This window comes from Mesocricetus auratus, unplaced genomic scaffold (assembly GCF_017639785.1).
Source record: "Mesocricetus auratus isolate SY011 unplaced genomic scaffold, BCM_Maur_2.0 Super-Scaffold_100009, whole genome shotgun sequence".
In the NCBI taxonomy this organism is placed as follows: domain Eukaryota; kingdom Metazoa; phylum Chordata; class Mammalia; order Rodentia; family Cricetidae; genus Mesocricetus; species Mesocricetus auratus.
This window is the reverse complement of record NW_024429193.1, coordinates 60471010-60481430: the sequence shown is the minus strand read 5'-3', so window position 1 is coordinate 60481430 and position 10421 is coordinate 60471010. Positions and strand designations below refer to the sequence as shown.

The 10421-nt window shown below is 42.7% G+C and overlaps 1 protein-coding gene across 3 annotated transcripts in view; it reads right to left on the bottom strand.

The window, feature by feature from the left end:
• Positions 1-435: 435 nt before the first annotated feature.
• Positions 436-10421, bottom strand: part of Prpf3 (pre-mRNA processing factor 3) — a 30287-nt gene continuing 20301 nt past the window's right edge. For 2 of the 3 annotated variants that reach the window (XM_005084261.4, XM_013123829.3), the window contains 7 exons: positions 10140-10283; positions 7938-8037; positions 7659-7772; positions 6282-6400; positions 5935-6018; positions 3524-3585; positions 436-766 (listed from right to left, as the gene is read on the bottom strand). In XM_005084261.4, the coding sequence (XP_005084318.1) occupies positions 620-766; positions 3524-3585; positions 5935-6018; positions 6282-6400; positions 7659-7772; positions 7938-8037; positions 10140-10283 (770 nt within the window). In that variant the 3' untranslated portion in view covers positions 436-619. Of the gene's footprint in view, positions 767-3523; positions 3586-5924; positions 6019-6281; positions 6401-7658; positions 7773-7937; positions 8038-10139; positions 10284-10421 lie in introns of all 3 variants that reach the window. The other variant, XR_001197355.3, reaches the window with a different exon arrangement.

The following is a 10421-nucleotide window of genomic DNA, read 5'->3' as shown; positions in this document are numbered from 1 at the left end:
AGATCTGGTGCCCTCTTCTGGTCTGTAGATATACATGCAGACAGAACACTGTATACATAATACATTTTTTTGTTTTTGTTTTTTTTCAAGACAGGGCTTCTCTGTGGCTTTGGAACCTGTCCTGGAACTAGCTCTTGTAGACCAGGCTGGTCTCGAATTCACAGAGATTTGCCTGCCTCTGCCTCCTGAGTGCTAGGATTAGAAGCATATACCACCAACGCCCAGCATAAATAAATCTTAAAAAAATATATTGTATTTTATCACTCATCTCATAACTGATTTACTTGCTCCAGAAAACTGTACTTATCATTGTGCTTCAGGATGAGGTCAGATATTTATTTAAAGACTTCAACTGCTGGGATCCTATGTAAAAGGAAAATCACCAACAAAACCAAACCCTAATACCTATTGCAGTATGAAAAACATCACACTAAGTTTAAAAATAACTCTTTAATCATATGCACATACAGGATGAAGGGTAGCACCAGGCTGACTGGGTAAACAAGGTAGTCTCTGCCCCAACAACTGCCTGGCACAGTTCTGAGATCACACCCGCAAGGTGGGGTGAGGCTGGGAAGTAGAGTGAGAAGACGGAGGAAACAAAGGGCTAGCAGTAGTCTCAGTCAGTGGACTCCAACACCGATTCACTTAGTGCAAGGTCCCAGTAGTGTTCAGCCCCATGCTTTTTGAAATGCTCACGAGCCATGTTCTCTGTAGGGCACTGTTTAAACTTCATCTCTCCAAAGCTCCGGTCTTTGGCTGTACCCTAGGTAAGAAGAAAAAATTTTGTTTACTTATTTGAAAACAATAACTTGCTATTAGTTCATACTGTCCTTGAATAAGAAATCCTACTTCAGCATCCTAATACACATAATGCCCAGGAGACAAGAATTTTAGTAAGCTTTCTAATTATCCCTCATTTCCAGTGTTGGGAATTGAACTTAGATCCTTACCATGTTAGGCAAGCACCCTACCACTTTAACTTACTTAAGACATAGTATTTTTTTTTTCCTGAGACAGATTTTCTCAGTGTAGCCTTGGCTGTCCTAGAACTTGTTTTGTAGACCAGGTATACCTTGAACTGACAGAGATTTCCCCCTGCCTTTGCCCCTGAGCACTGGGATTCAAGGTGTACTGACATAATATTCTTTTTTTTTCTTCGAGATTAAGTTTCTTTGTATTGTTTTGGAGGCTGTCCTGGAACTCACTTCATAGACCAGGCTGGCCTCGAACTCAGAGATCTGCCTGCCTCTGCCTCCCGAGTGCTGGGATTAAAGGCGTGGGCCACCAACGCCTGGCCATAATATTCTCAAGACACCTAATAACATTTGTGTAGCAACATGACTTGCTGAAATATGATTCCACAATAAAATAATTATAACCTCATGTTATAGATATTTGCATTATTATACATACGGATTTCTGTTTTCTGTTGTTGTTGTTGTTACTGTTTTAGAACCAGAGACTAAAACACTTCCCCACCCCACCCCCAGTATTAGGGACTGAGCCTATGTTGTTAGTCATATAAGGCAGTCTATACTCTTAAGAACTCTTTCAGAGCTGGGCGTTAGTGGCGCACGCCTTTAATCCCAGCACTCGGGAGGCAGAGGCAGGCGGATCTCTGTGAGTTCGAGACCAGCCTGGACTACCGAGCGAGTTCCAGGACAGCCTCCAAAGCCACAGAGAAACCCTGTCTCGAAAAACCAAAAGAAAAAAGAAAAAAAAAAGAACTCTTTCAGGCCAGGTGGTGGTGGCACCCACCACTTGAGAGGCAGAGGGAGGTGGATCTCTGTGAGTTTAAGACCAGCCTGGTCCATTAGGGGTTGACTGCTCTTCCAGAGGTTCTGAGTTCAATTCCCAGCAACCACACAGTGGCTCACAATCATCTAGAATAAGATCTGATACCTTCTGGCATGCAGTATACATACAGAACACTCATACATAAAATATAAATGAATTTTAAAATGAAAAAAATCATTTTTAATTTTTTTGCTTTTTGATACAGGATTTTTCTGTGTAACAGCCCTCACTAGTTTTGTACACCAGGCTGGCCTTAAACTCACAATGATTCTTGCCTCTGCCTCTTCAGTGCTGGGATTAAAGACATGCACACCACCACCTGGTAAAAAAAATTGAGCTGCAGAGATGGCTTAAAAGATAAGAGCCATTACTACTCTTGCAGACGACCCAGGTTCCGCTCCAAGCACCTATATGGTGGCTGACAACCACCTGTAACTCCAGTTTCAGAGGGTCTGACACCCTCTTCTGGCTTCTATGAGCATGCATAGTGATATAGATGCATACATATATACATGCAGGCAAAGCTCTCATATACAAAGATATATCTTTGTTTTCCAATCTTTTTTTGGGGGGGGGTGTCGAGACAGGGTTTCTCTGTGGCTTTGGAGGCTGTCCTGGAGCTAGCTTTTGTAGACCAGGCTGGTCTCCAACTCACAGAGATCTATCTGCCTGCCTCTGTCTCCCAAGTGCTGGGATCAAAGGCATGCGCCACCACCGCACGGCTTTTTTCAATCTTTTTTAAAAAATTAGAAAAATGTGCTAATGTGCTTCTAGGTACCTGTCAAAGCCAAGGGGTCAGATCCTCCTAGAGCTGGAGTTAGGAGGTTGTAAGCACCCTCAATGTGAGTGTAGGGAGTAGAATTTGGGTCTGTTTTAATTTATTATCAACTACACCAACAAATCAGGGAGACCAACTAACACCTGTATTTCATAGCTAAGGCAATGAAATCTGATACTGTGTGACTCAGATTGAATAGCTGGCTGACACTCTGCCAGCAACTTATTGTTTTGCTGCAGAGCTGAGGATTAAACTCAGGATTCCAATGAGTGTTAGAGAAGCACTCTGTCACTGGGCTACACTCTGAGGTCCACCTATCCACCATCAGATTCTTAGATCTAGTCTATGTTTCACTACACCCAGAGGGGGAAGTATCATTTACTCCCCTCTCACATTCAGGCATGGAAATATGCAATTTCCAATTGAGAATTTGTATTCTTTTTTCTGTTTTTTTTTTTTTTTAAGATTTATTTACTACATATACAGTGTTCTGTCTACACACCAGAAGAGAGCACCAGACTGAATTGTAGATGGTTGTGAGCCACCATGTGGTTGCTGAGAATTGAACTCAGGACCTCTGGAAGAGCAGTCAGTGCTCTTAACCTCTGAGTCATCTCTCCAGCCCTGAGAATTTGTATTCTTTTTTTTTTTTTAAACGATCCCACGTGGAGTTTATTGGTGGACGGGGAGGGAAAATGGGGGTGAGAGGTAACCAACCCGTGCAGAGCAGAGGGGGGGAGAGAGAGAGAGAGAGAGAGAGAGAGAGAGAGAGAGAGAGAGAGAGAGAGAGAGAGAGAGAGAGAGAGAGAGAGAGAGAGAGAGAGAGAGAGAGAATTTGTATTCTTAACACCAGCATTTTCATACACATCCGGTGTGTATGTACTAAAAATTGCTCTAAATATCCCAGCTGACTCTCTACTTCAGCACTTTACAAAGATTACCAACCTCCCATACGAGCACACATTTGTTGGTTTTCTTCACAGCTTCTTCATCAGATTCCTCCTCATCTGGAAAAGACAAAAGAGCGAGCTCAATCTTTCTTTTGTTTGTTGAGACTCTCTATATAAACCAGGCTGGCCTCCAACTGACAGAGATCACCTACCTCTGCCTCCCAAGTGCTGGGATTAAAGGAGAGTGCCACCATCACCTGACCTTTTTTCTTCTTCTTCTTTTGTTTTAATTTTTTTTTTCAAGACAGGGTTTCTCTGTGTAAATGTCATTCATGGCTGTCCTGGAACTCACTCTGTAGACCAGGCTGGAACTCACTGAGATTAAAGGAGAGTGCCACCATCAACCAGCCCTTTTCCTCTTCTTCTTCATTTTTTTAAAAGATTTATTTATTTATTATGAATTCAACATCCTGCCTCCATGTCTGTCTGCACACCAGAAGAGGACACCAGATCTCATTATAGATGGCTGTGAGTCACCATGTGGGTGCTAGGAATTGAACTCAGAACCTCTGGAAGAGCAGTCAGTGCTCGTAACCACTGAGCCACCGCTGCAGCCCTTCTTCTTCTTCTTTTTTAAAGACAGGGTTTTGCCCTGTAGCTTTAGCTGGCCTTCAATTTGAGACTATCCTTCTGACGCAGTATACTGAGTGCTAGGAGTACAAGCTTCAACAATGCTTCACTAAATATCTTTTCTTTCTTCACCACTCCATCCCCACCCCACAGCCCAATGTCCAGGGCTTTGAACACGGTAGACAAATGCTTAACCACTAAATTCCAGTCCTAGCTCCAAAGTATCTTCTGTGGCCGAGCAGGATGGCCTATCCCTTAAATCTTAGCACTTGGAAGACAGAGGAAGAAAGATCTCTGTGGGATATGAAGCCAGCTAGTTCTATATACAAAGTTTCAGACCAGCCAGGGCTGTATAGTGAGACCCTATCTCAAAACAAGAGGCAGGTGGTAGCAGTACACACTTTTAATCCCACCCAGCACTTGGGAGGCAGAGGCAGGCAGATCTTAAGTGAGTTTGAGGCCATCCTGGTCGACAGAGAGATTTCCAGGACAGCCAAGACTGTTACAGAGAAACCCTGTCTCCAAAAACAAACATAAAACCTGGAAAAAAGCCCTAAAAAAACAAAACCCAAAGTATCTTTTCCTGATTAAAGTAGAAAGCTGTTCAAAGACAGCTTTCTGAAAATTTTTTTATACACTCAATACTTTGATTAAAAAAAATTTGGGGGGGGGTAGGGTTGGATATATAGTCCATATCTCCTTAGTGGTTTCAAACCCAAGATCTTCCTACCTCCATATTCTGAGTGCTGGGATTATGGGTAGATAACACTAGAAATGGAGCAAATAAAAACACCAATTTAGCTGGGCATTGGTGGCGCATGACTTTAATCCCAGCACTTGGGAGGCAGAGGCAGATGGATCTCTGTGAGTTGAGACCAGCCTGGTCTACAGAACGAGTTCCAGGACAGCCTCCAAAGCCACAAAGAAACCCAGTCTCGAAAAAACAAAAAACACCAACTTTTTTTAAGATGGGAACTCAAAGGCTGCTTTAAAACTGCTGCATAGCTCAGGAGCCTTGAGCTCCTAGGTCATCCTTATGAGTGGCGGGATTACAGGTGTGAACCACCATGTCATAGCTAACAAGAAACTTTTGACTAGCCAGGCTGTGGTGGCACATGCCTTTAATCTTAGCACATGGGAGGCGGAGGAAGACAAATCTCTATGAGTTCAAAGTCAGCTTGGTCTACAGAGTGAGTTCCAGGACAGCCAGGACTGTTTCATGGAGAAACCCTATTTTGAACACTCCCCACCCAAAAAATTTTTGACTAAGAATAATATGGAATACATACTGTATACATGAACAGAGCTGGCTGACTTTAAATATACTCTTTAAACCAGAATTACAACCAAGACAGAGAGGGAAGTCACCTGGGAGAAAATCCTTAAAGGACAAGTGGAAAAATTAGTTTCTACTACTAGTTTGTATGATAACACAATAAATATTGCATAAGCACATATAGCTGTACTGTCAAAGTAAGTCAGCCTAGCTGGGCAGGGTGGCACACACCTTTAATCCCAGTGCTTAGAAAGCAGAGGCAAAAATCTCTGTAAGTTAAAGGCCAGTCTGGTCTACAGAGCAAGTTCCAGTATAGCCTCCAAAACAATACAGAGAAACCCTGTCTCGAAAAAAAAAAAAAGAAAGAAAGAAAGCAGAGGCAGGTAGATCTTACAAGTTCAAGGCCAGTTAGAGGTATACAGTGAGACCGTCTCACAAAACAAAATCGAGTGAGTCTGTGTGAAACACTAGAGCATTTCAAAGGTGAAAGAAGAATAGGCAGAGTTACTATTCCCACCTCCCACAGCACTCCCATTTAATCCCTTCTAACCCCAATTCACCATCTCCCTTCGTGTTAGATGTCTGTTCATCCCACTTTATCCGATGTAGCATGAGACGCTTAAATTTCTTCTGGGCCTTGGGGCCTGGAAAGAGAATTTTGAGAGTTGCAAAGACTATAGTAGAAAGAACATCTGAGCTTGTCTAGTGCTCAGACAGTACTGGGTAGGTGAACTAACCCTGAACCAAAGTGTGGCCTTCTACTGCAGTACACACAGAAGCAGACACACATCGGATCCTCTTCCTTCTGCCCGCAATGCACTCTCCCACACAGTGTCTCTCAGGTCTGCACACTCACCCAGGGTCAGGGTCAGGGCTGTCTAGAGGTCTCTCAGGTCTGCACACTCACCCCCTTCCACTACCACCACGTTGACATCCTTGTGCAGTACCACCACCCCTGTCAGGTACAGCTGCCCAGCATTGGCCTCAATCTTGAACTTCTTGGCTGGGTTGCTCAAATTTCGAACTCTAGAAGAGGGAAATTTTAGTTACGTCTTTAGTTTACCATGAAACCTGCCTGAATGGAATGGCAAATAAAGAATCTAAATGTTCATCTTTCTAAAAAATCAAGACCTTGTACACAACTATATTTCTATGCTCTTGTAAATACATTTCTTTCTTCCTTTCTTTTTCTTTTTTTTAAAGACAGGGTCTCATTATGTAGGTCTGGCTAGCCTGGAACTCACTTAGTATACCAAGATAGCCTAGAACTCAAGAGATTTGCCTGCATGTGCCTCCCAAGTACTAGTACTACATTTCAGCATAGCAAGTAATTAGAATTTACTCCATGAATGAAGGAGAGGTAATTGCTATCAACCAAAGTATTTATAAGTTCATTGTTTCAGAAGGTATAAAAAAGCTTTAAATTTTGTCCCCTCTAGATGCCTGTAACATCGATGCCATATATTCATGAAAATTTTTTAGACAGAGATATCAAAAACTGCAGACAGTAATTACCTATAGGCAGTGGTCCTAAGAGATAAGACAATAGGGAGAAGACTGTCAGTTAAGTGCTCCTCCATATTATTAGAATTTGTCTTGCTACTTTCCAGCCTGGGCTAGCCAAAAACTTGCTAGCACAGGTTAACCTTAAGCTCAAAACTGTCCTGTTTCTCCTATATGCTAGAATTATAGGCATGTATCATTCCACTGGGTTCAAAATTTTAATCTAAATAAATACTAGTTTTATAATAATGTGCCACCTCTGACAAAGAATTAGTTAATAGAATAAGCACATCTAAAAAACAGAAGGCACACCTGAGCTAACCTAGAAGTATAAAATGAAGACACAAAAGTAAAAATATATTTCCAGGGTACTAACAGTCTGGAGTGAGGATGGAAGGCTTACTATAGTACATCAAGATAAAGACAGAATACTGAAGAAGAAAAAAAAAGTTATAGCTCAGAACAGCCAGAGCTGTTACATAGAGAAACCCTGTCTGAAGAACAAAACCAATCAGAAACAAAAATGAATGCTTTCTAGAGGAATGAGGTGTTTCATAGTTTACAAGGGATGAATAGTGTGATAGGTATGCTTTAAGGCCACAGCACTTCTGCACTAAGCATGGGGTTATGATGGAGCACCTCTGGGGAGGCAGAGGCAAGGGGATCTCTAAGTTTGAGGCCAGCTATCTACATAGTGGGTTCTAGGTCAGCTGGGACTATGTAGAGACCCTGTCTCAAAAAAGAAAAAACTTTAGAGACAGTTGCCTATGTGGACACCTACCTATACACAGATATGTGCACCCCCTGTGAAACATCTTCTTTAAGCTTTTTAATTTTCTTGACCTTTCTCTGTTCTGCTGTAAGTTTTCGGGCAGCGTTGGCCTCTTCATGCGCTCTGTCGTGACAGGAAGGACATCCACAAGTGAGAAAGGCATTGCAGGTCAGAGGCAGGGCTAAGGGAAAGAGAGAGCAACAGAGGACTCTCCCCTCCCTCCAATATGGACCCCAGGAGGGTCTGGAAAGGCAGTGTCCTGGGCCCCACCCAACCCACCACACTTACTTCTGTCTCTTTGCCATCTGGGCTCTGACATGGGCTTCTACCTTCGTAGGATCTTGGACTGCTTCTGTTCCTAATACTCGCATTAAATTTGAGATTCTCACTACAATGGAGAGAGGACAGCAATCAGTCTCCTAATCTCCTAAGCTATTTCTCTAGCTAGGACAATCTGTTTTGTTGTTTTCTGCTCACAAACATTGTTTATTTCAAATCTCTGTTCAAATTTCACTTTCTACAATAATTTCTACCTTGAAAATCCCACTCAGTTAACAGATTTTGTAGAAGGCTAACCTTTCTAAAAAATTCAGTAATTTTTATCACAAAAGCATTTATTTCTCATTAGCATTAAAAAATAAAAACACACAAAGGCCTGGCGTTGGTGGCACACGCCTTTAATTCCAGCACTCAGGAGGCAGTGGCAGGCAGATCTCTGTGAGTTCAAGGCCAGCCTGGTCTACAGAGTGAGTTCCAGGACAGCCTCCAAAACAATACAGAGAAACCCTGTTTTGAAAAACCAAAAACCACACACAAACCCTATAAACCAGGCAGTGGTGGCATATGCCTTTAACCCCAGCACTTGGAAGGCAGAGGCAAAGGCAGACTGATCTCTCTACAAAGCAGTTTCAGGACATCCAGAGATACACAGAAATCCTGTCTTGAACTCTCCCCACTACAAAGGACTTTAGTTTTAGCTTATGTATATGAATGTTGTACCTGTGAGTATGTAAGTGCATGGTGTGCAGTGCTTATGGAGTCTAGAAGGCATGTTAGAGATGGTTCTAAGCTGCCATCTAGATGCTGGGGGAACTGAACCTAGGTCCTCTCCAAGAGCAGTCTGTTCTTAACCACTGAGCAATCCTCTCTCTAGCATTTGTTTTCTTTTCTGGTTTTCAAGACAGGGTTTCTCAGTAGCTATGGAGCCAGTCTCGGAACTCACTCTGTAGATCACGCTCGCCTCAAATGTATGCGCCACCAGCTCCTGGCTATTTTTGTTTTCTTGAGACAAGATCTCCCTATACAGCCTTGACTGGCATCAAATTTACCATCCCCAAGGCCCAGACTCTCAAGTACTGGGAAGACAGGTGAGTGTCACCATGCTTAGCTCTCTATTTTTGGAAAGTTTTTTTCTTTTTAAATAAATTTAGACAGGATCATTTTCTATACAGCCATGGCTGACCCACAACTCAATATATAGACCAGGCCAACCTCTGTCTCTGGATTCCTGGGATTAAAGGTATTCACAACCATGCCCACTTTTCTTTTTTGATAGGGTCTCACTATATAGCTAAGACAGGCCTGGAACTTCCTGTGTAATACAGGTTAGTCTGTAACATGAGATCCTCCTGTCTCACCATCCCAAGTCCTGGGATTACCAGCCAGTGTCATCATGCCTGTCTATATACTAAGAATTATGTATAAAATTCCATAAATACTACAACTATTGTCTTCTTTTGTTTGTTTTTTTTCTTTTTTCTTTTCTTTTTTTTTACAGATTTTTCTTTTTTTCTTTTTTTGGTTTTTCGAGACAGGGTTTCTCTGTGGCTTTGGAGGCTGTCCTGGAACTAGCTCTTGTAGACCAGGCTGGCCTCGAACTCACCGCCTGCCTCTGCCTCCCAAGTGTTGGGATTAAAGGCATGCGCCACCAACGCCCGGCTTTACAGATTTTTCAAAATGTGTGGGATTTTTTTTTTGTTTTTTCGAGACAGAGTTTCTCTGTATTGTTTTGGAGGCTGTCCTGGAACTCACTCAGTAGACCAGGCTTGGTCTCGAACTCAGAGACCTGTCTGCCTCTGCCTCCTGAGTGCTGGGATTAAAGGCGTGCACTACCAATGCCTGGCTGTTCGTTTTTTCTAGAGAGAGTTTTTCTATGTAGCCTTGGCAGTTCTGTGGACAAGGCTGGCCCCAACCTCTGAGATCTGCCTGCCTTCATTAATCTGAAAACTAGTATCCTTTCTGTAGTCTCTGGGGAGCCAAAACAGCAAATAATGCTTAAAAACAAGCCCTAAATGACTCTTTAATAGAATGTCTTGGTCTGTCATAAGAATACGCAACATAGATTATCAAAAAGAAAACAAAACAAAAACACCTGTTAATGTTTCAGAGAAACAAACACCCCCTACCCCCAACCAGTTAAAGTGCCTCTAGGTGAAAAAAAGACAGACAGACTGACTTACTTGGTGGTAGCAGGGCCAGCTACACACGTACCTTTGGGTTCTGGAGGAGGCATCAGACCAAGCCTGACTTTCTCTTGTAACTCCTTTTGTGCTTCCCTCCTTGTTTGCCTCCGAAGTTTCTTCTGTTCCTTCTTTGTAAGATATACCCCAAGAGTAACTGGTGTATCATTGTCGACTATGACAAAGAAAAAACGAGTTACCAAAGCTACAGATCACAGAAGGATTTGGGTAAGTATCCATCACATAGAAGACAGAGGGAGGTTGACACAGTCTTTGTAGCCCAGGCTGGCCTTGAACTCTACCTCCTACCTCA